The sequence below is a fragment of the Eublepharis macularius genome, chromosome 2 (assembly GCF_028583425.1).
Source record: "Eublepharis macularius isolate TG4126 chromosome 2, MPM_Emac_v1.0, whole genome shotgun sequence".
Lineage (NCBI taxonomy): Eukaryota > Metazoa > Chordata > Lepidosauria > Squamata > Eublepharidae > Eublepharis > Eublepharis macularius.
The window spans coordinates 134,780,635-134,807,804 of NC_072791.1; the positions used below are offsets into that span (position 1 = coordinate 134,780,635).

The 27,170-nt window shown below is 42.3% G+C and overlaps 1 protein-coding gene across 2 annotated transcripts in view; it reads left to right on the forward strand.

Moving 5' to 3' along the window:
* Positions 1-26,909, forward strand: part of DUSP8 (dual specificity phosphatase 8) — a 90,441-nt gene extending 63,532 nt beyond the window's left edge. Inside the window, exons 1-5 of one of the 2 annotated variants that reach the window (XM_054971738.1) lie at positions 422-461; positions 21,556-21,722; positions 23,037-23,196; positions 24,852-24,975; positions 25,781-26,909. In XM_054971738.1, coding sequence (XP_054827713.1) covers positions 437-461; positions 21,556-21,722; positions 23,037-23,196; positions 24,852-24,975; positions 25,781-26,894 — 1,590 coding nt within the window. In that variant the 5' untranslated portion in view covers positions 422-436 and the 3' untranslated portion in view covers positions 26,895-26,909. Of the gene's footprint in view, positions 1-421; positions 462-21,555; positions 21,723-23,036; positions 23,197-24,851; positions 24,976-25,780 lie in introns of those variants that run through there. The other variant, XM_054971737.1, reaches the window with a different exon arrangement.
* Positions 26,910-27,170: the final 261 nt, after the last annotated feature.

Genomic DNA, 27,170 nt, shown 5'->3' on the forward strand with positions numbered 1-27,170 from the left:
AAGGAATGTGGTTGCATGCCTGACCCGTTAGCTATGACTGCTTCTTGGTGGATCGGCACGGCTGTTGCTCATGTGCTGAGCTCATTCAGCCTCACAGGAGTTGGCGCTGCACATACACAAGTGGAGAGAAGAGGAAAATAATCCTTCTAAGAGGGGGCACGGATATTTCTGTCCTATTACCTTCACCCCCTTCCCTTTTTACTTCTCCTGAAGCTGGATTTGGGGTGCTTCAGGCTCCCTCATTCCCTTTTTTTGGAAAGAGGAAGCTCCCCCCTCCACCTCTGCCAGCTGTTGTTTTGTGAGGGTAGGAGGCAGCTCTTGGAGATTCAGCCCAGCTGCCTGGATGCCTTTGGATGTTATGATCGCTCCCTCTGAGGACCAGTTTTGGCCAGACATGCACAAGGGGCAGATGAAGCTGAAAATCAGGGTGAGACGGATGAAGGAGAGCAGGGACATACGAGGTTGGTCCCTTGGATTTTGTTTCTTTTATGTGGGGAGGTACTTGAGAGGTGAATTGAAAAGTGGGTGCTGTGTGAGATAGTTTTTTTTCTTGCTCTATCTCAGAGAGAGTGCCAAGAAAGGACTGACAACTGCAATCTTGTATCTGTTGAGACAGAGAACAATTGCATAAGTTTAGTATTTGGGAGGTGGTAAAAACTATATACTCATTATTTCCTACTCTTTGGGAATACAAGGCATCATTTGCAATCTGAAGCTTGCATACTGGGAAGGAAATCTTGTTAAAATCAGAGAAACTTGCTAAACATCCTGAGGATTGGGTCTGAATGTGAGAGACAATTCTCCTCTCCCTTCCTCCTCCATATAATCAGATGACATGCTGCTGATTCTGGACCCCTTTACTGTCTGTTGCAAGTACAGTATGTGAAAAGATGGATGTTTAGTGGTAGTGGTCTGAATCTCTCTTGTTATGCTAGTGCATTGTTGCAGCTGCCATCTAGACACCAGGAGTGTTGTCCTTTTAATCAGGTCTTAATAGGCTAGAACTGAAAGGTGCAAGCTGGAAAGCATTAGCCAGAGTGCTCAGAGGGTGAAGGCAGACGCTTCCTTTCTTATGTAACCCACCACGTTCCCTTCTCCAGGACAGAAGGGTAGGGAGCAGTGGAAATTTCCTGGGGGTATCTCCGTGCATGAGGAAGCATCATGCGTTCTCTGCAGACTTCTTTAGAGGCCCCTGTCATCTGTATCAAGATAGTGTGCAAATGGAAGGAAAGGAGGCTGGGGAAAGAAAGTCTTCTAGAATGAGAACAGAAAGAAAGACACAACAACTGAATCCACAAAAACAGTACTATGCTGCCTTGTGTTTGCTTTACCAGTCACTATATTTAAAAAATGACTGAACTTCTGTCTTGAGAATGATTCCTGTTTCTAAAAGTGGCTTGATCACTGCAGGGGCTAGGCTGAAAGATGAGAAAAGGAACTAAAAAGTAAAATGACCTACTTTGTCAAATAGTGAAGCCATAAAACTTTCCCACCTTTCCCACATTGTTGGCAAAATGGGAATTCTCCTACAATGCTTAAGAGTTTGAGCCTGTATGTGTGAGTGTGAGATGTTGCATAGCCCAGAGATGGTGTCATTCGTAATAAGTCACTTATGGAAATGACACATTTTCCTTTTCTTAGAACCAGTAAAGCTGGTCTTGGTGAGACAAATTCTCCCGAGGAAAATCTGGACCAGCAACTCAGGAGGGCCACTTGTTCAAAGTTTTTCTTGGCTCGGTTTTTAAAAAATCCGTTTATGGTTGCTGTTGTATTTATGAGAGATTTTGAACTGCAAAGGAATACAAGTTTACCAAAGACTCAAAAATAAAATGGGACTGACCAAGGACCGTGAATGTGGAATATTTTTTCCCATTCTCTTTGATGAACTCCACCTTCTGTTGAGCATGTAATTCAAAATAGCATGCCCAGCACAGGCTACCTGAGCAAAAGCGAGAATCTTATCCACTGCATATCCTGACCTCTGGGACCAGTATAGTCATAACTATCTGTATTATAATCTAGTATATTTTGGAAACTGGAATGGGGAGGAGTGCCTAGGGGAAGAATCTCATAGAAGTTTGAGTGTTGGTCCTGGAACTGGAAAGAAGGTGAGTTCATTTACTGCCATTACAGGTACATTCTGAGTAAAGTTGGATATAGTAATTCCTATAAAATGGTAACAATTGAAATATTTATCTAATAACTTGAGATTAAGGGACATCATATATGACAATAATGAGAGAGGAGGTGAGAGTTGCTCTAGAAGTGTCTGAACTGAGAGGACAGAAATGGATATTCCTTAAAGCTGCAATGAGAGGATGATAATTGATGAAGATGCCAGCCTTTTGCTGGCGGAAGACTTGGAAGAGGCTATCAGTTGATACAGGACAGAGACAGTGAGATTCAATAGAAGAGGGGGCTGTGCAGGGAATAGCTGCAAGGACTGTGCTTTTAGACTATTTGAATAGGAACTTGATGAGGTAAGATCCTAAAGCCATTTAAAATGACAGAGCAGAAGGGGGAGAGGACATGAAAGAAGATGCCAATTTTTCAGGACTCTGTTTCAAGAGCCATAAAACGGTCAGTGTTTGGCTCTGGCAAAACAGCAAATGTTGCCCTTGCATCAGGAGCCATGGAGGCTGCATCAGAAATGTGCTGAATGTTCTGGCCCCTCTGATAAAATGAAAAAAAGAATATTATTTAGAACTGGTCATTGTCCAGCAACGGGTCAGCTAAGCAGGTTGATAAAAACAATGAGTTACTTGAGAAAGGAAAGCAGTCCTATGGGGACAATTAGGTGCCAAGTGTCCCTACCCAATTCACCCTCTGTAGTAAAATCCAACATCACCAGAAAGATATTTTGATGTTCCAGGTCTGATGCAACCCCAGCTTCTGACAGATACTCCCTTAATTATCTAAGGGCGAAGCTACAAGTGACGAATGACACTTGAACGGCAAGTGTATTTCTCCCTGTTCACTTGCTCTCCACTCAATCCACTTGCCGTTCAAGTGTCATTCGTCACTTGTAGCTTGGCCCCAAGAGCCAAGCTACAAGTGACGCCGGACACAGGTTGGACACTTGTCAGCTTCCCTCAAGTTTTGATGGGAAATGTAGGCATCCTGGTTTTACAGCTTGGCTCTCCATTACAGCTGCAAGACCAGGATGCCTACATTTCCCATCAAAACTTGAGGGAAGCTGACAAGTGTCCAACCTGTGTCAGGCGTCACTTGTAGCTTGGCTCTTAGTTAGAATAGAAGTGAGTACAGACAGCAGTCTATTCTTTTACATTCTTTACACTTGTATATATTTTTCTACAGCAAAAATATACATAACCTTGAAACTTGCATAACTGATCTAATATTGTACGAATTTACTAAGAGACTAACAATTCTCTTATGTAAAAGATAAGCCCAGTTTTGCCTAGCAACCAAAGCATTAAGCTCATGTTCGGGAACTCTCTGCTTTGTGTGGAAACTGAAGTGCTAAATCTGGGCTGTTGTTGTCTCACACTTCAAGGACTGGGTGGCAGACAACAGATCCCCCCCCCCCCCAGCAAAAAGGAAGTACAGTTGAGAATGCCAAGGAATTTGCCAAGGCAGAAATGAGCACGTTTTCAGGGACTGCAATTTCATCATTGTTTCAGCTAGTAATAGAATGTACTGGCCCCTCTTTAGCAAAAATACCCTCACCCATCAAATTAGCTAGAGGCAGTTTGCTGACAGAAACTGGGATTTGACAACGCTTTAGTTTTTGAAAACAAATCACCTTATGTAGCTTATCAGATCCGTTGGCCTTTTCCCCTGTTCATTTTCTATATGCTAAAAGAACTGAATTAACTAACACAAAATTGAGGAGAGGTCTGATATCTGGGGGTGGAGGAAAGTGGCTTAATAAAAATGTCCAAATGTTGTACTTTTGACTGTGTATATCAACTACCTATGTGGTTGAGAAATTTGCCTGTGTAATAAGTGCAGGAGATGGGCTTCAATATATCAAGAAACTGTTGGTTGGGTATTAAAGGTATTCAGTAAACAAGTTTCTTTGGTGAAGGCAAAAAAGAGAATTCAGTTGCCCCTCTGCCTTCACACCAGTCTTTCCTTTTTACTTGCAACCCCTAGTATTCAGATATAAATTGTTGTCAGGAAACATAATTACAGAACTACATATAATGTGTAATTCCATCCTGAAGAAAGCTCTTCATTATATGCACAGAAGCCTATCCAGAGGGTTTAAAGGCCTGAACTGTAGTTTTCAGTCGTTCTCTTGAGAATTTTAGAGGATTTTTATTTCTAGAGCATTCAATTGCTTAACTGGTATTAATAAGATTCCTTCTAAAAACCAGATGAGCAGTCATGGGACTTATGGACGCCAACCTCCAGGTGGGGCCTTGAGTTACTGATCTCCAGACTACAGAGATCAGTTCCCTGAAGGAAATTGCAACTTCTGAGGGTAAACCCTGTGGCATCACATCTCCACTGCCAAAGTTTACAACCCTAGGCAGGACTGAGAGGCTGACAGAAAGGAAAAAAACAGATGGCTGCCCCCCTACACATGCAAGTAAGCAACAAAGGAACAAAGGAACAAGTTCACGGGAAGCACACTGCAATGTTAGACAATAATTTACAAAAGTGTATTCAAAGTATTCTATATGCGCCCCCTCGCCCAGTTGGTGCTAAGGTTTGGGCTGGGTTGTCATCAATACGCGGATGACACCCAACTTTTTCTGTTGATGGACGGCCGGCCAGACACGGCCCCAGACAATCTGGCCAGAGCTTTGGAGGCTGTGACGGCATGGTTGAATCAGAGCAGGCTGAAATTGAACCCAGTGAAGACGGAGGTCCTGCAGCTGGGACGGGGGCTGCCAGATGTTGGGATCCAGCTCCCTGCCCTGGATGGGACACCACTGGCAACTTTGCCAGTGGTAAAGAGTCTGGGTGTGCTCCTGGATGCCTCCCTATCGATGGAGGCCCAGGTCACGGCGGTTGCCAAGTCTGCATTTTTTCATCTTCGTCAGATCAGGCAACTTGCCCCCTACCTGACGCCCCAGGACCTGGCTACAGTGATCCATGCAACGGTCACCTCCAGGCTAGATTACTGTAACTCACTCTACGCTGGGCTACCCCTGGGCCTGATCCGGAAACTACTGGTCCAGAATGCGGCGGCACGGGTCCTGACTGGTATGCCTTACCAGTCACACATCACGCCTGTCCTGCGCCAGCTGCACTGGCTTCCGGTTGAATTCCGAATCAGGTTCAAAGTGTTGGTTCTTACCTTTAAAGCCCTGAGTGGGTTGGGACCGGCATATCTTCGGGACCGCCTCTCCCTGTATGTTCCCCAGAGATCGCTCCGATCAGCAAATAAATATTTACTTGTGGTCCCCGGCCCTAAGGAAGCCTGCCTCGCTTCAACCAGGGCCAGGGCCTTTTCAGTCCTGGCCCCAGCCTGGTGGAACGTTCTGTCAATGGAAACCCGGGCCCAGCGGGACATATTATCGTTCCGCCGGGCCTGTAAGACAGAGCTGTTCCGCCAGGCGTTTGGTGATTGAAGGGGGCGGTGCCATGTCGGCCTCCCACCTTTGGGGTGGGGAAGGTTCTCCCCACCACTGCACCTTGTTAATTTGTTTTATTATTTGTATATTGATTTTAGTTTTTGTTTTTATCGATTTTAACTGTTCACCGCCCAGAGCCCCTGGAGATGGGCGGTATATAAATTGAATAAATAAAAAAATAAAAAATAAACATATTCAAAATTCATACACATATTACCATTCCATATTCCTAACAGATTTTATAGGGAAAACCTTTATGTACATGTATGAAGGTTTTCCCTATAAAATCTGTTAGGAATATGGAATGGTAATATGTGTATGAATTTTGAATATGTATGAATTATCACTATTTATAGCACTTGCACTTTGAATACACTTTTGTAAATTATTGTCTAATATTGCAGTGTGCTTCCCGTGAACTTGTTCCTTTGTTGCTTACAGGACTGAGAGGCTGACATCATGCACAAAAGATCATGGATATCTTTGTACTCTGCATCAATAAAAAAGACCACTCTGATTTTGCTCTTGGAATCAAAAAGTTGGATTGGAATCCCTGATTCTTTCTTAGTTGTTCATTAAGAAGATGGGGGAAAACACACCTTTTCATAGGCTTGAATGCCACCGTGGCAGTCTTTAAAGGATGTGAAGGGATCTGTGATCTGAGTGAAGTGATCTTGATTAGGCATCCTTTGTTGCGCAAGAGTGTGTGTAGCTGAGGATATTCTTAAGGTAGCAGCTTGGCAAGCGCTGTAGGCTGCTTTCCTTCTAATTATCCTCCAGCAAAATTCGTTTTCTCTCCATCTAAAAGGTAAGTTTGTGACAGTATTAGTCCTGAACAACTTACATGACTACATCAAGTCACCCAGCAGACTGCAGGTCCACTGCAGATGCTGTCAGCAAATCAGAAAGAAATGATAGCACTTGAATGAAATTATCACTGAGGAACCAGGAATGCATGCTGTTTGTCATACTGGAAAAAGGAACTGGCCAAGTTGAGAGACTTCTGCTTCAGGATGGAGAGAAATTGGTATTGAGTGACTGTGTTTTATGGTGGCTCATGTAGGGTTGCCAGCCTACAGGCGATGACTGGAGATCTCCCAGAATTTCAGCTGATCTCCAGGACACAGATATCAGTTCTACTTGAGAAAATAGCTGCTTTGGAGGGTAGGTTCTATGGCATTATAGCCTTATTATACCCTTCTCTCTCCCAAACCCTACCGTCTCCAGGCTCCACCTCCAAAATCTCCAGGAATGTTCCAACCTGGAGCTGGCAACCCTACTGGTGAGTAAGCGTGTGCCCGTGCATGCACACAATTGCATATGTCCTTTTGCACCTCTTTCATACATCTTTTAGAAAAGGTAGTCTGATGCAGAAGCTGACTAGGATCCTTACTCAAGGAAAGCAGCCTTGCTTTCTGTCAGGCACATTGCAGTTTTAAGTTGGAATGAAATCTTACTCTGGGACAGGTGCCGTTTGGTAGTTTATATTTGAGTTATCTAGTAGGCCGGTAGGTAACTGCAGAGATTACGAAAGGTCTTAAACCACCATCTGTGATGGAATAGAAAGGCCCAGTGCTATATGACGAAGCACAGTCTAAACAAATAGCCTTTCAGTATTAAATAGGGTTTTCTGATCCAGAGGAAAAAGGAAGCTGAATGAATTTTAAGTCCTCTAGCCTGAAGCCAAGCAGTCACAATTCTTACCTGTTCGTCATGGTTCTGTCTAGTTGCAGGCCACAGGTGAAATTTGCTTCTTTTTAAGATGCAAAGAGAAGCAAAGAGAATTTTGCTTCTTCATAAAGAAGAACAGTGGAAAATTTCATGTCCTGTAAGAAAACTAAGGCTGCATCTTTTCCCTGCCATCATTCTGATATAACAAGACATTGAAGAGTTGAAAGGTAAATGTTCTTCACCAAACTACATAAGGGGTCAAAGATCCCATAACTATTTGCAGTCCTTACCACAATCAAGATTGTAAGGGCTATATATTGTCGAAGGCTTTCATGGCCGGAGAACGATGGTTGTTGTGGATTTTCCGGGCTGTATTGCCGTAGTCTTGGCATTGTAGTTCCTGACGTTTCGCCAGCAGCTGTGACTGGCATCTTCAGAGGTGTAGCACCGAAAGACAGGGATCTCTCAGTGTCAATGTTTGACACTGAGGTGTAGCACCGAAAGACAGGGATCTCTCAGTGTCAATGTTTGACACTGAGAGATCCCTGTCTTTCGGTGCTACACCTCTGAGAATGCCAGTCATAGCTGCAGGCAAAACGTCAGGAACTACAATGCCAAGACTACGGCAATACAGCCCGGAAAATCCACAACAATCATTGTAAGGGCTGGCTGTGTATTTTTTGTAAAAATTTATTTTACTTCATTTAAACCCCACCTTTTCCCCCAGTGGAGACCCAAAGCAGCTTATATCTTACTCCTCCATTTTTTCCCTCACAACAACCATCTGAAATAGGTTAGTCAGAGTATGTGACTGGGCCAAGGTCACCCAACAAGCTTCCATAGCAAAGCAGGGGACTGAACCTGGGTCTCGCAGATTCTGGTCCATCGCTCTAGCCACTACACCACACTGGCTCTTACAGTGGTATCAGCCCATAGCTGATATTAGATAAGTATAAACTTAGTATAAAAATAACTAGAATTATATTAATGAATTCCAGATCACCAGTGGAGTTACCTTGAATGCTATGATTGCTGGAAATTACCTGTTCCCGGTTTTCAAGGAATATTGTTTATTGTTCAGTGGGTCTTAACAGTAGTTATACACACACATATACTTGCATGCACTTGAAATCAATAAAGATGTTAACAGAAAAAATAACCAACAGAGTTAGAAATCATTATTTTACAAACTGGGGTCTGACCGTTTGGAAGGAGTAGGATAGGGGAAATAGACAAAAAGCTGAAGCTGCTTTGGCTGTTTCCAGCAGCACCATAAAACCTAGCTAGAAACATGTACGTGGGACATGTAGTTGCACTGGCAACATAGAGGTGGAAGTCAGATAATCTGAGTTACTTGGCTGGGTAAGGGAGCTTTTTAGTTTTTTTAAAATGAACTGCATAAGGCACAAAAGAAAGCAGGACGGAGAGAGGTGATTTTAAAAAATAAAATTAAAATATAAATTGAATTAAAAACAGTTACCATACATTTATCTTCTAAAAAATAGTTTTTTTAAAAAAAAATGAAACCTGAATTTAATACAAACACACAAAATGACCATTATCAAACACACAGAATTAAAGACTGCTTTTATATGTAAAATATAGGGCCATGAAAACAATCAGACTTTTGAAGTTAAGCATTATGAAAGACAAATTAAATTAGGTGAACTTTCTACTCCACTCAAGAAGTTATAAGAAGCTGGTTAGGAGTTGGCAATCTTACATTGCAACAGATCACAATTATGACTCTACTATCCTAATAGTATGAGCATTTACTTTCTGCATCAACGAGAAACACTTCTCTGCCTGTTGTATAGAAATCTGTGGACTCTGAGCAGTATGAGGGGAAGAATCTTTGTGTGAAACTCTCACAGTTGTTTTTGCCTGCTCTGCAAAGGCAGAAATAATGAAGGAAAAGGCATAACTCTAATCAACATGCTCGAAAAGTACCTGGAGAGGCAGCATATGAATTTTCTCAATCATGTGAAAATAAATCTCATGGCAAGGGGCTTTCATGTAGCCAGGGCCTTTGGAATTTTGTCCCTCTCCTCACCCCTGCTTCTGTGCTCAAATTAATTAGTGAAGAGAAGGATTTCCTAGTGGTTAGCTGCTGGCCTTGGACTTGCAAGTCCACCTTTGTTGTCTTCTGCCTCAAGATCTGCACAGAAGACATATACAAGTTGTGAGGCTGCATTCCATAATTTCTTTATGAAATTTCTTGTCTTAAGAAAAGGTCCTGTTCAGCAAATAGGTTGGTTGCTAAAGGTCCTGCACCAAGGAGCAATTTTTCCCATAACACTTTCCCCTAACCCTGTAAAGTTGTAATCGCTTGTAAATTTCTTGTCAAATGTTATGTTAAGAGATGCCAGCATTTTTCTTTTATTAGAGCCCAGATTTACTCACATGCAGCCCACAACTCCACATGTTTATGATGTTAGAAACTCTACAGGCCAGGTAGACCATTTGGACTTAGTTGGGAATGCTGTAGCTTTGGCCAGTCTCAAGGTTCTCAGCCAGGCAAGGAATCCAAAGCCTGAGCCAGATCTCTTGTTGGAGGGAGCAGCTATAAGAAATCTGAGAGCTCTTTCCACCCACACTGCCCCACATACAGATCCACTCCCTTCTCTTAATTCCACTCATGCCAAGAGAATACCACTCCTGGGCTATATAGCCTGACAAATTTTTTAAAAACCACAAATGTACAAGGCCTGGGACCTGTTCATTATAGTTTTCTGGCTTCATCTGAAACTAGAAAAGCAGCCAGCATATATTAATAGAAGCAGACCCATCATCAATCATGTCAGGAACTGAGTTTGTTGCCCTGGTGATTTCTGTGTAAAGCTACATTTGGCTTCTTAAAATTAAAACAGAAACTAGAGGCTGCAAAGCTACTATTGTGGCTGAGAATTTCTCTTTCTCTCCCCCCCCCACGTATGTAAAAAGCATCTCTTCCCCCCCCCTTTTCCTTTGCTTCTCCCTGCATTTCTCTTTCACACTTAACTTTCTCTCTCGTTTCTGTGGAAGAGTGCCTAAATCCAATTTAATTTAGTAGAATTTAACAATTTAACTGTTTGTTTAAATCCCACATATTCCTGTGGCACTCAAGCAGACCTAATTTTCTGTGTATATCACATCTCTAAACTTTATTCTGTGCCTGACTTTACATACACAACCTTTGCCAGATCATACTTAAAATGGGGCTATATATTTCCTAGGCAAAAGCTAGTTGGAATGGGGGGGGGGATAAGCTACGGATAACATAAGATCCGGGATACTGCTTCCCTCAGTGAATCCTGCTTGGCATTCTTACAGGTCCTGGTATGTTTGGCTGCATTTTCCCTAACAAAGCTGGCAATGGATCTGATGACAGACAAATCCTGGAAGGGGAGATAGCGTTGCTAGGAGAATGGCAGCAGGCCCCATCCTGCTTTAGTTCTGATGTCATCTTGCCTATGCTATTTTTTTTTAAATAGCCTTAGCTGTGGTAAAACTTTTAATAGATGCTGGAGAAACAGAGGGGCAAAAGCAGTCAAGGCAGAAAATATATCCCCTCAGCTGTATTGTAGACTGTTAGGAGAGAGTGGGTAAGATAACCAGCCTGACACTGGGGAAACTAGTTGAAAGAACTAATTAATCATAGGGCACTTCATGCAGATGGAGCAACTTTTTGCAGAACCCCTGCTAGAATGGTCTCAAAGGCAATCCTTTGTAGGGGATTACAATCATGGTGAGGCTATGATGCCTAACAGTCTTGGGCAAGGAGCCCAGCCGAGAAGAGACATTTTCCAAATTAACATGCAACCTGGATTTGGGGGGGGGGGGAACCCCTCTGCTTTCCAAGGGGAAAACACTCTGTTTTGCAAGAATCTCACCCTGTCCAGTGCTGAGATGGTTCCAGATTTGACTTGTTGAAATTGACCTGGAGCTGTAGGGATCTTAAAGTAGAATCTGGGATAACAGTCTGTCTCTTGAATTTGATATGATAAGCCCATCTTAAAGATAAAAGTAAATATTGCATCCCTGTATGTGAACTACAACTACTAAGATCATCTTTGTAAAGACTCGGAGGGCAGTAGTGAGGCCAAAGGTATCGGAAAAAGGACTTGCCACACTGGAAGTGCAGGAGCTTTGGCACATCAGGGCCTTCAACCCCTTCCTGCACAACAAAAATGGATCCCTTCTGGATTGGGGGATGCACTGCAACCATCTTGTCTCCAGTGGAACATGGTCGCCTTAGGAAAGCCTTCTACATAGAAATGCATTGGAATAGCACTCAGGTCCCTAGAATCTTAGCTAAAAGGAAAGTTTTACAGATGGGCAGATGGTGTCATGGACAATACAGACAATACCATGCCTGTGTTCTATTTAAACAAGCTGAGAGAAATGGCATCCCTGTCTTTATGCCGGGAAGCCACGATGATCAGGGAATGGAGCATAGCCTATCAGCCCATAGTTCAAGCTGTTCATGTTGCAGGTTCTCTAAACCATCTGGCAGACTTTCCTGCATAAGTCCTTATGAATGGGAGGTCCATTCCAAGTATCTTGAGCCAATATTCAGAAGATGAGGGTTCCCTGCAATTGGTCTTTTTGCAACTTGAGTATACAGAAAATGCAAAGCCTCCAGCTGATCAGGATCCCCACTCACTGGGAGATTACTTTCAAACCCAGTGTTCTGGACCCTGTTTCCCCCACTCCCACTAGCAGTCCATGTCATTTGCAAAGTGAGAGAGGAACAATCTCACACCATTTTGAGAGCGCTGTTTTGCCCTGGGTAGATATGTTTTTTAATTCTGCTCTCTCTGGCCTAGGGACATCTCCCCAGATCTCCCAGATGCTGCTCTACTTTCCCAAGGGACAATCTGCCGTCCCAGTTTAACAGTATGCACTTAACATAGCCTGCCTTATTTAAGGATACCCCATGTTTCCTCTGACCTTCTTAAGCAAATTTTGCTTAATGTCAAGAAACCTTCTACATGTAAATCCCACTGTATAAAGGGGAAACATTCTTCCTTATGGGCTGTAAGTCGCTTTTCTCTTGGGCCAGTTTTGAATTAATTTGCTCCATCCGGTTCAGGGAGGATTATCTTCAAGCTCAATAAGAGGTCATCTCACAGCTATAACAACATTTCATGATGGCTACCTCCTAATTTTCCTTTTAACCATTAAAACAGCTTTTTTAGTGGCTATCATTTCAGCTCACAATGTTAGTGAATTGCAAGCCCTCAGAAATGACTCTCCCTTCGTAAAGATCAAGAACACCAAGTTGTTCTTCATGCTGCTCACCAATTTTTGTCTAAAGTGATTTCATGTTTTCATTGACTCCAAGCTTTTTATTTCCTATGAGAATTTTTTAAAAAGGTTACAAGGTTTCTCCCCAGCTCATTTCTCAATGGATAGTTCCTAAATTCATCTGTATTATGAGTTGGTTACCATTGACTGTCCTGTGCAGGGTGTATGCTCATTGCATCAGGGCCCAAGCAGTCTCTGCAGCTTTCATACATGGCCTGTCCATTGACTCCATCTGCAAGGCAGCTACCTGATTGGCTCTCTACTTTTGCAAAGAATTATTCAATGGATGTCTGTGCTGCAAAAGAAGCAGAGGTTGCAAAAGCAGTCCTCCAGAGTTTCTTCAACTAAGAGCTCACTCCCACCATCCTCACATGGTAAGTTAGCTCTCTGTTCTCCCATAAGGGACTGCACAGTTACTACAATAACAGAAACATTATTGTGCTTACTTGTAACTGATGTTCATTGAATGGCCATCTGTGCAGTCACAGTCACTGAATCATCATTAATCCATCAAGGTTAGTATTGTCTACTCAGATGGGAAGTAGCTCTCCAGGGTGCAGGTTGAGGTCTTTCACATCATCTATTCCCTAGTCCTTTGAACCAGAGATCCTAGGGATTGAGCTTGGGATATTGTGCATGCCAAACAGGCTCTTCCACTGAGCCACAGCCCTTCCTTCCCTCCAGCCATGCTATGAGCATTTTTACTCTATTTTGTACTCCTTTTTAAACTCTTTTTTACTCTCTGTAGCAGGCCTGCCTACACACAGTGTCCAGGTATGACTGCTTTAACATGAATTAAAGATAAGCATAACCATGGTTTTTATATTACTGAGGTCCCCGATTAAATTCAGTCCCTGACATTGCCAGCTAAATATTTCAGGGCCAGTCAAGATTGGATGGCAGGAGACCCTGTACTGAATTATATAGAAAGAGGAAGTGGAAGTGCATATCTAGCAACAGAAGAGGCATGCAGGTGAGGAATGCATGAATCCTACCACTACTCACAGTTTACCTCCCTTCACCTTCTCTCCCCAAGTGCTTTCCAGAGCTGAATTCTAGGCCTTTGCTGGGAGAGAAGGGACCTGGGGAGGAAAGCAAAGAGGTAGGAGATGACTCCTACAAGTGATGGTTGGGTCCTTTTACTGTTTAGAATTACATCCCTCCCTCCTTTCTAAGTAACCGTGGCAAATGCATGTTTAATCATACAGACCTTTCACATCTAGTTTGGTCTGAGATGTTAGGGAGCTGCTACCAGCTAGCAGACAATACTGAGCTAAATGGATCAATGGTCTGACAGTATAAAATAATTTCATATATTCAAGTTAAGGCTGTCACCTGATTAAAGAAGCTAAACTGTCATCAATTAAATCTGCAAAAGTGTGCATATTAATAAAATGTAGAAAGAAAAAAACAGTTCCTTTGGTTTTAGGGAATATATGTATATGTCATTGTAACAGGCAACTTCCTCTAATACCGCACCCATTCACCTTCAATTTTTATATTGAAACATAATTAACACTTTAATATGCTTCTCTTTTAATTGGTGGCACCTTTTTAGTTGCTAAAAGGCATTGAGGAATCTAAGCAATGAACAAACTAAAGGTTGTAGCTGTAGTTCATTGGTAGGACAGTTCCCAAGCTGGGTATAGGATGGACTCTTCTAGTACTTCCAGATGCCTAAGCTTTGGCTGTAAGATTATTTTTCCTCCTCTCAGTCCAAGAGCAGAAGAAAGGGGAATTACGCATGCTGACATACACTCCACTCAACCTAGTGATTTATGCTTCCTCGTGAAGTTGATGCAATGAGAGGAAGGGGGGCAGATGGAAGTAACCAGAGCTCATGTGCACCTGTGCTAACCTTGTTTCATTCATTCTGATTTAATATCCCGGTTGAGGGAGTGATGTCATGCCACAGTGAGCCACAGAGCTTCGAAGCCACGTTTCAAGGCACTTTAACACTTTGCTTACCAAATTGATGAGGCCTTGTAAAATGTTTCATTATTTCTTAATGGGTTTATTCACCCCCAGAGATAATACTGTATTATAGTTGACGATTTCTGTAGAGAAAACAATCAGGAAGCTCTGCAGAGTGTTAAAATGAATTAGCCTTAAAAAAAAAACAATATTAATTATCTGAAGGTAGATGTTTATGTGAGATTTAGAGCCAGGCTTACTCTTCTACTCTTCTACTGGGAGATGCTTGCATGTAAAATGGGACCTTTTTGTGCCTAGCCTCCAGCACCTCTTATCACCTTGTCCCTTTATGTATCTAGTACAGTGGTGGGTGTGAGATTACCTGAGAGTCTCTCTCAAGTGTAGAGAGGCAATTCAAGTCAGGAAGGGAAGTTTAAAAAAACAAAGGCTTGTCAATTTCACCTCTCTACAGAGTCAGCAAAGATGGCTCCTCAGAGAGTTTGTTAATTTCCTCTTCACCTTACAGAACCTTCCTGAAGGCAAAGAGGAAATTAACAAACCCTCTGAGGAGCTATGTTTGCCAATTCTGTAGAGATGTGAAACTGACAGCGCCTTCTGCTCTATCTTTTTAAACTTCTCTTCCTGGCTAGCGTTGCGTCTCTCTACACTTGAGCGTTCTCATGTAAAATGCCTTGTGTAGAGAGACTCTGAGAAAGGTAGGTTTTCTAACTTAGCCTTCATATGCATATCAAATGCCACCAAGGGCCAGGGAGCAATTCTTCGTTATTACTTGTGCATACTAGAAATTAAATCAAGAATTACAGTTTAAACTACCTGGTGTGCAATACTGGCATGATTATAAACCATTTTGCAAGCGTAAAGTTGTGAAGGGATGCTTAGCTTTACTAATTCACCACAAATGCTTATTTCCAAGAGGTAGTTGGGCATATTTCTAAATATGTATTCCTAATACATGTATTCCTTCTCGCCTCAAGTCTCTTTTCTTTTAGTGCATTTTTTTTAAAAAGTAGGTACATTCCTAGTACATTTTAGGTATGTTTACAAATGGCAAATAATTAGTAATAATTAAATATTGTTAGAATTAACAAAAAAAATGATGTGATACTACTGTTGTTTGTTTGTTGATATGACACTAGTCATCTTCTCTTACCACAGGTAGGGTAACATAACTCCCAACAGGCCATTTTCATGTGCATACATCCTGTAAAGTTAACAGTGCCGCTGGTACATCACAAACATTAGTTCTGCATGAAAAAAGCAAATGTATGAAGCCTCACATTAAGAGATTGTGGCTAACACGTTCTTGGCTGATGAATAGGTGAATATAATTTTGTATTAAAAGTGGGCTGGATTTGGGATAGGGTATTCTTTGCAATATATTTATTTATTTAATTTATTCAACTTATATACTGCCTTTCAACCATGTCTAGTGCTCAAGGCATACATACATATATAATACAAACATTAAAATCAATAATACAGTATTAAAATGAAACATAAACATTAAAACCAATAACATAGTAAAATACAAACATTACAACCCATAGCAGAATACAAATATTAAATTTCATACATTTAAAAGAACAGCACCATCCCTAAACCTTACGTATGCCCATTGTCTACGAAGTCAAGCCAATACACGTATTTGAATCTGCCTCCAAATGCCAGACAAAACATCTCTGCTTTGCAAAGGGAATGAGCCTCCTCTGTTAATTCCAGAGGGAGGGACCCTCAACCTTAAGAGTTCTTCCTCTGGTCGAAGAGAATTGAACTGCCCTAGGGCTAGGAACCACTTACAGGACCTGAGTTGCATACCGTAAGGCACACAGGGAATTATATTGTGAGAGGCAGTCCTGTAGGTATCAGGATCCCAGACCATTAAGTGCTTTAAAGGTTAAAACCAACACCTTGAATTTGATTCAGAAGCCAACTGGAAGACAGTGCAGCAAGTTACTATTTATTTAGCTCCACAACCAGGTCTCACAAACTGGCTTGTGCATAAACATGGGCCATTTCCACACTGCTTACCTTCCCTCGAAATGACCCAGAACATCGCGCAAAAAATGTGATGTTGCGCAATGTTTTGGGTTGTTCCAAGGGAAGGTAAGCAGTGTGGAAATGGCCATGGTGAGTGCCCCTTCTGGCTCCAGCATCTGTGACAAGAATGAGCTCTGCTAGAAGTAAGAGTGGGGCTACCCTTATCTCAATCATGCTGGGCCTTTGAGACATGAGAGCACCTCTGAATCTGAATGTGATGGGCCCAAGCCCCTGCCCCAAGAACGATGAAAGATCATTCCTGCAGTTACTCTGGGCTTTGGAAATGCACCAAGTGTATTAGGGACACATCTCCACCCTGAGGCGGGTAGATTCATGCCCACAGTTGAACTAGGCTTTGGAGCTGCTTAAGGTGCCTTCAGTGATCAGCATAATATCAGAAATAACAGGCAAAGTCGGTGGCAAGTACAAAATTTGGCCAACTACCAAGACTTTTGCTCAGGTTGGAGAGGGGCTACAAACAATGCAGGGCAATGAAGCCCCATCCCAAGACTCTCCATCCCAATTTCCTTAAGTGATGGATAAAGGGAATCTTTATCAGTCACTTATGGAAATTGGGTACATCTGGCAAGCAGCAGACATTACAAGCTATGTTCTCAGCCCCTGAGAAAGCATTAAGTGCAAAACAGGTGGGGCTAGCTGTCTGTTGGGCAGTGCCATGGCCAGTGGCATCCTATGGGCAGATGTGTGACCCACAAGAAACACAAGAGAAACTGATTATATGATGTTGATAAATATCTACTAGATTATCACTTACCTTAACATTCTTTGGGAGCCTCTGGTGGAATTTTATGCTTAAACCTGCAAAGAAGAACGATAAAGAACAGACATAAAAACGTGCATAGACTGTACCTTTAAGAAGTGTGATTGTAGTTTTAAACAGTGATGGATTTAATTGTATTCTATTTATTGGATATGTATAAATTGGATCAACTATTTATTATTATTTATATTGGTATTTATTACATTGTATGCACTTACCACTTAGCTCTTTGAACACTTGTTAAATAGAACCTTTAAGGTTGCTTCAGAATTCATTGATTAATTTCTTGTGGGAGAACCTTGGTTGAGCTGTAAGTGTTTTCTCCTATGGGAGCCTCTTTTGTTTGAGTACAGCTACCAAGACTAGTCAGAATATGTTGATCCCCAATCACAGCTGTATCCAGGCAATATACACCAAAGAAAAACTGGATGGTGTGTATAAGATATGCTGCTTTTGTTCGTGTTGGAGAGGGGCTATGAACGATGCAGGGCAATGAAGCCCCATCCCAACCAATGAAAACACATTGTGCATACTCTGTCAAACATATCCTCACACTTAAGGACTAGAAATGTTGAGGGGGGCGTGGTCAATGGAAGTTACAGTTTTCAGAAAAATGAATTCCTGCACCTAATGCTATATTTTCTGCTCCTTCAGAATCATAGTATATGTATTGGCCTAAGTAAACTTTCAAATGATTTTTTTCTTTTTTTCCAAAACAGTGTAGAACAGCTCAACTTTCTAACTACAAAAAAAGAAACTGCAAACTGTATATCTACTTAAATGAAAAATCTTTATGCATCTTACAGTGCATCCTAAACAAAGACATGACATTCAACGTCCATTGATTTAATTGGACCTAGAAGAATATGACCCTGCTTAGGGTTGCACTGTTAATGCCCAAGCTATATTTTGCTTTTCTAAAGTCAATAAACAGGAGTCACAAGTTCTCAAAAGGCTGATAGTTTTTAATACCAGAATTTTAAGATTCTTCTGTTTCCTGCCTGCAACTACTCTCACTGCAATTCTTAGATTCTCTAATAACTCAAAATGATCTTGTGTAATTAAGGCATCCAAATAGCCAAGCAAAATATTCAATGGATTACAAGGTAAACTATAATTAATCATCAAACTTAATTGCATATAATTTCTCCACAGAAAATTTTAATTTAGGGGCAGTTCCACCAGATACGCATTTTTTAAAACTTTCTAGTTGATAATGCCTTCAAAATTTGTCATTTACATTACTGGGTCTTATTCAATTAATAAGCAGTCAAATGTTAACAAAATGTGTTTTGTAATTATTTTCTTTTATACTTACACTGGGGCAAAATGCAGATCTTATTTGTGATGTTGGTTTTTGTTTTGTTTTGTTGCCAAACTGAATTTGACACTAGGGCACCCAAGATTTTTGTCTCTTTTAACTATACTGTTTCCACTTCAGTTTCATAAATTCAGTTTAAATTGAATCAATACATTTTGCTGATTCTTTCTATTAAATATTACAATTTCAGTGGAATTCTACCTGATTTGTTCTCCATTCTTTAATCAAAATAAGGCCCAGTCTAAAGCTACCTACTAGACTGGGATCAGCATGATTTGGAGGTTGGTCACTCATCTTATGCATCATCTGATCAGTGTACAAGATTGTTTTCTAATTAGTATGGTACACAAGGTTTCTTCGGCCATTTTCACATGGCTTACTGGCCATGGAACATCGCGCCGAGCTCTCAGAATGACAGCATCTTCCTGGCGCAATTTTGCGCCAGCAGTTCTCATGCAAAGTTGCGTCAGGAAGATGCTGTCGTTCCGGGAGCTCGGCACAATGTTCCATGGCCAGTAAGCTGTGTGAAAACAGCCATTATTGCCCAGCTGCTCAGGCATGAAATAGAGAAACACTCTGTGTATGTGTGTGGCAGCGAGGGGGGGGGGCTACTGAAGTGCTGCATGACTCTGGCGTTGATCTCTTTCAAGTACAATGGCCTGCAGCTATGTTTGCTGTGATTCCACCAGATACTACAGAAGAGGGATAAAGGGATGAAATCTTCCCCCAACAGATCAATGCTTTGAAGAAGGCTGGGAATGATTTCCTAAGCCAGAGGCTTTCAAACTGTGTTCCTGTTAGCCTGAAATTCTTTGAAGCTTACTGAAGTTCTATAGAAGAAGATCTATAGGGCAGATTGGGCCTCTGTAAACCAGGTTGTCTGTCCTCTGCTGATCTTGACTTGCAATGAGTAGCTGAAAGAGAGGTCATCTAGGTGACAGTCTTCATTCACTCAGGACAATACAGAAATCCAAGAGGACTTGCATGAATGGAGGTCTGGCTTAGGCATGAAAGAGAATGAGGTAGTAGAACCCCGAGGTGATAGAATGGACTGCAGCAATTCTGATTGCAGGTGGTGGGTTCCAGCTTTGAATGTGTTTCCATGTGAACAGATGACTAGTACCGCTGGGAAAAGATTCCACCCTTTCTCTTTCCATGCTGGACCAGTTTTCTATTTACAAGGAGTGTGTGTGTGTTATCTTTGCCATCTCATTCCTTGTATGTGTGAGACAAGTCTGAGCATGTGCTCCAGAATACGCTACTGAATTTTCTACAATGCACTGGGATTTCATGGTACCCCTGCCAGGGGTTTATATAGGTAGACGGGTTATTCCCCAAGGGTAAAAAGTTTGAGAGCAGCTCAGCCAGCTCTTAATAACAACACTGGCAGCAATTGGGGCTGCTGTTTCTCAGATGACAAGTTTTGCTCACATCTGTCAGCTTAAGATCCCATGGGGACTATTTATAGAAGAGGAGTAAAATTAGTCCTTGGAGTCCTGGCCAAATTCCAGTGCAGGTAATTTATTTCCTGCCTTCCTAGAATCACATTCATTCTTTTACCCCCGCCCAAATCTTTGCAATTGCAGTTTTTTAACTTTGTGTCATATGTTTATCTAATATTACTTTTCACTACAAGACTCTGCTGCCTTGCAGTCACCTAAAGATCTGCAGGCTAGACTAGACCTATGCTGCTCGCCAGGCAAAAGAGCGCTGCTATTTTTATATGATGTTTTAATGTTTTAATATGGAATGTTTTAAAATGATTTTAAGGTTGTTATCTGCCCTGAGCCCGCTTGCGGGGAGGGCGGAGTACAAATATGATATAAATAAAATAAATAAATAAATTATGAAGTGAAATTAAAGAATAATGTGAAGAATAGTTTCTCCCACTGGAGAGACCCTGGTCCTTTACGGTAGGCAGCACAGGCTCCTTACCATATTGGAATCAGTGAATGACAAAAAGGCTATCCTCAATTATGTGCACTGTAATAGGAAGCAAACTGGTGAATGGTAAATCCAGCTTCTGTGTACTTTTATAGAAAGGACTGAAAGACGGAAGAGATGAATGGATATGATAAATGAGCTGATTCATTACTCTCAGATTTAAACTGTGAATAGTTGTTGGAGAACGCGCACTTGAATTGGTGTTCAGTGTTCATGACAGCACTGTTATAACAATCATATGTCTCCAGATTCAGGCAATATATTTGTTTCCCAAAGTGTTAATGTCTTGTCTTGTGTTATTTAGTAAAAATAATCATTTACCTTCACTTAAATACCCACACAATAGTACACTTCCTTTAATACTTGCATATTTATTTCAATGGGTTAATTAAGTAACTCAGTAGTTGGTTGGCATCAAGGAAGACAGTAAAGTTGTAATGAAGCAAAGATAAAGCAATGGCTACAAAGGAGCAAAGTAAAGAAGCCTTTACTTTACAGACTACTGAAATGCTGGTCATGGTGATGGATAAGGAGGGCTTAAAGATTCCAGGGACCTCTGGACACATAAACATAGATACAGGCTCCCTGTCAGCAGAGGTCCAGTGTCAAGAGTTTGTTTTGACCCCATCCCTATGAAGAATTCTTTACTCTGCCATAAAAGTGATAGCTCTCATTCACTTCTATGGGAGTATGTAAAGTAGTAGCATGCATATGCCCTCTAGAGGACAAGAGGGTATATGGTACCGGAAGATCAGTGTAACCAAACTACATTAGCCAAGGAATTTACATTTATATATAGTGATGTGAGCTATAGAATAAACTTTAATCAAATTGTTCCATTTTTTGCTTTGTTGTGGAAGATCCAGGTTTAAGTTCCACCTTTGCTACAGATTCAATGTGAGACTTTGGGTAGGCTGCTACCTCTCTGCTTCAGTTCCCTATCTATAAAATGACTTGTAAAAGACAACATATGAAGCACTGCTCAGCAGTTTTTCACCGTTTCTGGATCCTTCTGTTTCTTTCTCCAGGGGGGTTTGCCACCTTCTCATCTTGCTTCCCAGGACTCTGCGAAGGTAAACCTGCTGCCATCCTACCAATGAGCATCTCTCAGCCGTGTTTGCCAGTGGCCAACATTGGCCCAACGCGCATCTTGCCTCATCTCTATCTGGGCTCCCAGAAAGATGTCTTAAATAAGGTACAGCTTAGTTTAAAAAGAGAGACAGTCTTTCTTTTACAAACAGCCATCTCCTTCTCCCTTCCTTTAAGAGTTATGAACTCTGCTTGACAAAACGTATATGTTACCTATGAGGGAAATTGTACATTGTCCAACTGGGATCAGTAGTGTCTTCATGGACCGTTGTACAGAAAGGCAGAGATATCATTTGTGAATTCTTTTGAAGTAAAAAGGACGTTGTGGGAGCATCAAGACGGCAAAATTGACCGTGAGAAATTTTATGACAGGGAACCTAGCTGTTTTTTGTCAGGGTCCAGTGCCAGCCAGGCTAAAGAATAACACTGACCTCAGTTCTTCCATGTCCAGCTTCAGTGCCAGATGATGAGGTATTAAGCTTGGCATTCAGTGCTTGACTGACGATGAGGTGAGATGAGGGAGAGTGTGGGCACTGCAGAACACATCTGCAAGCAAAGAGCCCTTTGAGAAGGCCCCAGAATGGACAAAGAAATTATATTGGGAATGACCATGGGGAGGGAGCAATCAGTGTCCTTTCCAAAGCTTCCAGGATGCCTGAGCCATGATATCACACCAGGGAAGAGAATTTTGTTTAAGGGGGAAAATAATAAAAATTAAAGAAACCATAATTGTTGTTAAAACACCAATGGATGTTTGTTCTAGGAAGGAAGGAACCAATTGGACATGTTTGCCTTGGGGAGGGATAGATGGAAGTGTTTAAAAAAGAAATAAAAAGGGAGAAGGGAAAACATGTTATACAGGGAGTAGAAGGAAATCAAGGGAATAAATGCCAGGAAGGTCCACTTGGGAGCTGGGCTGGCTGTTACAGACTGAAGCGAGGGTCACTACTTATTATAGCAAGGCCACTCAGAAAAATTACTGAGCCATGGAAACTCAAGAGAGAGGCTGTAATGATGTATTTATTGGTATTTGATTGGCAGGGTGGGGAGTGAAATATGGCTTGGTACTCAGAAGACTTTGTCAATCTGCATCTCTCTAGGTATTTACTTCAAATCAAATGTCTTCTGATTATTCTTTTGTTAGGAGTCTGAGGTTGCTTCCTGTTCAAAGTCTTGTTCTTTCCCTTGTGGCAACACCCAGTGAATCCTCTTTACCTTTTTGAGCCTCAAACCACAGTGCCAATCAAGCAGCTAGTGCACACCTTTTTACAGGTAGCACAGCCATACATTTCAGGATGAACTGCAGAGTCACAGAAGGGAAAAGAATATAGCGTGATATAGTCAGAGCCTCTGGAAAAGTGGATGAAAAGAACCTGCAGTGGACCAACAAACATGTAATAAGTATCTTTCTCTTACCCAGGACCTGATGACTCAGAATGGGATAAGCTATGTCCTCAACGCCAGCAACTCTTGTCCCAAGCCAGATTTCATTTGTGACAGTCACTTCATGCGCATTCCTGTCAATGACAATTACTGTGAGAAGCTCCTTCCCTGGCTGGACAAATCCATCGAGTTCATAGGTAAGATTGCTTTCCAGTCTCTAGGGCCTTTTAAAAAACATACAGGCTTCTGTTTTTGTGGTGTCGCTGTAAAAGGCCCCCAAGTGATAATGACACTGTTCATACACAGACATTTCTGTTTACACTGTTTTCAACTCTTAATGTGTGCAAAACACACCTGCACATATTGACTCCAGAAGTCCATGTTCACCTACTACCTGACTCTTTTAACTGAAGATGAACAAGGGATGTGCAATTCCTATATCCAGTTTAAAAATATCCCCCCAAAATACTTACTCAGTATTATTTGGATATATATGGATATATCTCTCTTATTAGGTTATATTAAAATAAACCAGTATTTATGTTCCCGAATTATCCAGATATATTCGGAAATATTTAAGAATCATATTTTAAAGGTTGCAGCAGCTTGTCCTCCACCCCTTTTGCAGTTTTCCCAGGCTACAGGAGGAGGAAGGAGGGAGGCAGCTTTACTGTGTGTGTTTGTGTACATATGTGTGAGTGTGTGTGAGAGAGAGTTGCTTACTCTCCATTGCCAGGTCTGGTTGGCTACTTTGGTATTGCTGGCTTGCCGGTTTGGGTGCTTGGACTCTCTGGTTTGATGTTGGTTCTGTTTGGCTTGCATTGGCCCTGAGTTCTGCCTGGCATCCATGAGTGACGCAGGTTCTGTTGCACTTGTAATAGTGTCCCTTGCTTCAGTTTGGTTCTGCTGGGATTCTCTGGTTTAACATTGGTTCTTTGGGGCATTGTTGGTTTTGTTTGCATTGGGAGGTCAACATGGTTGCTCTTGTTTTTGGTTAAGACTCTTTTTTAGGCTTCTATCTTTGACCTGGAACCCTGACTTGGATAGCCCAGGCAAGCCCAATCTCATCAGATCTCAGATGCGAAGCAGGGTTGGCCTTGGTTAGTTAGATGGGAGTTAGATGGTTAGTTAGATGGTTAGTTAGATGGGAGACTTCCAAGGAAGACGAGGGTTGCTATGCAGAGGCAGGCAATGGCAAACCACCTCTGTTCATCTCTTGCCTTGAAAACCTCAGCAGAGGTTGCCATGTTAGCTATGACTTGGCAACACTTTCTACCACCACCTTAGACCTGGAGAAGGCATTAGATATTGCCCCCCCCCCCCAATAGGAAATAATGGAGAGTGGTTGGGAACACCATTTCAGAGACCCATAGAATTGGACCTCTTGACCTAATTGGCTTGAAACTTGGGGAATGTTTAGTGGACAGGCAGGATTTGGTTTTCTGCAATTTGAGTGTAGTTTGCTTGAAGAATGGGCCCCTCCAGCCCCCTGGAAAGATTCTCCTATAGAGAATAATGGAGCTGAATATATTTGAAATTCTGAATATAACCTGAATCTGAATATTATACAGGTATTTGGAGGTGTGATTATTGGGAATATTGAATATCTATGGTATTCCAGATACCTAAATCTGAAAAATACCAAAAAGTTTTAGTGCACACCTCTCGATTGAACCTAGGACTTTCTGCATGCAAAGCAAATGCTCTGTCACTGATTTATGACCCTTCTCAATGGCTTGTTGAAATTTCTTGTACGGCATGTTAAAACTTACCGTTTTGGAAGAAAATTATTCTGATTTTTGTTTAGAATAATGTAACTCCCAGAATGTCACCCTATTTTCTCACGCTGCAGATAAGGCCAAGGTTTCCAGCTGCCAGGTGATAGTGCACTGCTTAGCAGGGATCTCCAGATCAGCCACCATTGCCATTGCGTACATCATGAAGACCATGGGCATGTCTTCAGATGATGCCTACAGGTAGGTATATGGAGAAAGGGGACACTAATGTGGACTTTGCTCAGTCAAGGGGAATCTTTCTGGAGTATGGGTTTTGGGAAGGGGGGTACGGACAGTTTGGGGTTTTTAAAAAGAAACTCTAGGGAATGTTTTTTTAAACAGCACACTTTGCTATAAAGTACATTTTTATACTTTATCCCATAACATGGTACAGGTTGATGAGCACAAAAAAGTGTAGTGCCATAGGCACAGTTCATTTAGTTAGACATGCTGTCTACTACTAGGCAAGGAGTGCTTGGTGAGAGTGTACAGTCACTTGTAGCCTTGTTAACAAACCAGATTCTTGGTGTAAACTTTGGCCGCTGATTTGCATGGCTCTTGGTGTCCTCATAGCCATTTGAATTTCATATCAAGTCTGGTTCCTTGCCAATGCAAGCTAGTCACATCCATCTGCCATCAAATGCAGGATTGTTCTGTCATTCGTGGCAAACCTACATCTTTAGGCATTTACAGTGGCAGGTGAAAAAACTTCCTCCTACATGTAGTAGTGATCATGCCCATAGGAGGAACCAGGCAATTCCAGTGGCTACTGCCTCAAGCAAATAGCTGCCAGATAAGCAGAAAGCGTCAAAGCATCACATTGCGCATCTAGTTCTTGAAGTTACACAATGCAGAAAGGACAAATCCAACACATTCCTAGTACTGCTTTAAATCTTAGGTCTCTTTAACATTTCTTTAACACCCAGAACGATAGTATCAAGGAACTAGAGAATCCCGTTGAATGTAGATTAAGTAATAACCACAACTATTTTATTTATAATGGCAGGTTTGTCAAAGACAGACGTCCTTCCATATCACCCAACTTCAACTTCCTGGGCCAGCTTCTAGAGTATGAGAGAAGCCTGAAGCTGCTCAAGGCCTTGAAGGCCCAAGGGGAGAAGAATGAGGGAGACTCCCAGCAAGACCAATCTGAAATGCAGGAAGGCAGCAAACACTTGTCTACCTCAGAAAAGGCCGAGGAGGTAGTAAAAAGCACAAGTGTGGAAATCTCCTCAGTTGACTCTGAGAAGCCATCAGGAGTTTCCAAGGTTGTCTCACCTACAGTGCTACAGCAAGGACTCAATGGGCTGCACTTGTCTTCTGAGCGTATCCAAGACACCAACCGGCTGAAGCGTTCCTTCTCCTTAGATATTAAGTCAGCCTACTCCCCTAGCCAAAGGCAAGAAGCCCAAGAATCCACAGAAGTAGGAGAAACCCCCAAGCTTTGTAAGCTTGACAGCCCATCAGGCCCTAATGGTACATGCCAATTCTCTCCTGTTCCAGACAGTCCCGACTGGCCTAGTGGGCCTGACTTCCTTCTAGAGGCCAAAGTACGACAGAGGAGGAAGCACCGGCACCAGGCAGGCTCCCCTGCCCATGGACTGAGCCTTAATTTCAGCGGAGTATGTGCCATGCATAAAAGCACCAGCATGGAGGACAGCCTCAAGCAGACACTTCGGTTGAGCCTTCCCACTGTGGGGCAGCAGCTGACACAGCCAGTCACCACCCCAACCTCTGCTGGCACTTGGGGGATGCACTTGGAGTCCCCTAGCACTCCTTCATCAGAGAATCCCTGGTACTTCAGCACTGACTCAGCATCAGGCAGCAAGGGCAGCGGGAGCGGGACTCTGTTTGCCAGTGCCACCACCTACTCTTCGTTCAGCTGCAGCACAATCCAGGCAAGCTGTGAGATCAGACTGAGGGACAAGCAGCGAGGGGAGCAACGGGATGTGCGGCACAGCTGGCATGAGGACAGCACGGCCGAAAAGCAATTCAAGAGGAGGAGCTGTCAGATGGAGTTTGAAGAGACCTTGTCAGAGAGCAGGTCTCGAGAAGACCTGGGCAAAATCAGCAAACAGTCTAGCTTTTCAGGCAGCATGGAAATCATAGAGGTGTCCTGATGGTCACCATGTGAAATTTGAGAACAAGTCCATATGCGTTGATCAGTGGGATGGGTGGGTGAGAATACTGGCAAGGTATTTAACTGGGGAGAAGTAAGGCATGGGTGGGAGTATTATTTATATGCCTGTGCGCATTTCCAAAGTGCACACATGCTGAAACGAAGGCAAAGCTAAATGAATCCAAAGTCAAGAAACATAATGGTGCGTGCTTAGTGCCCCCTCTTGCTCCTACCTCCACCACCAAAATGAACCACAGCCACATTCCCTTTGGGGGGG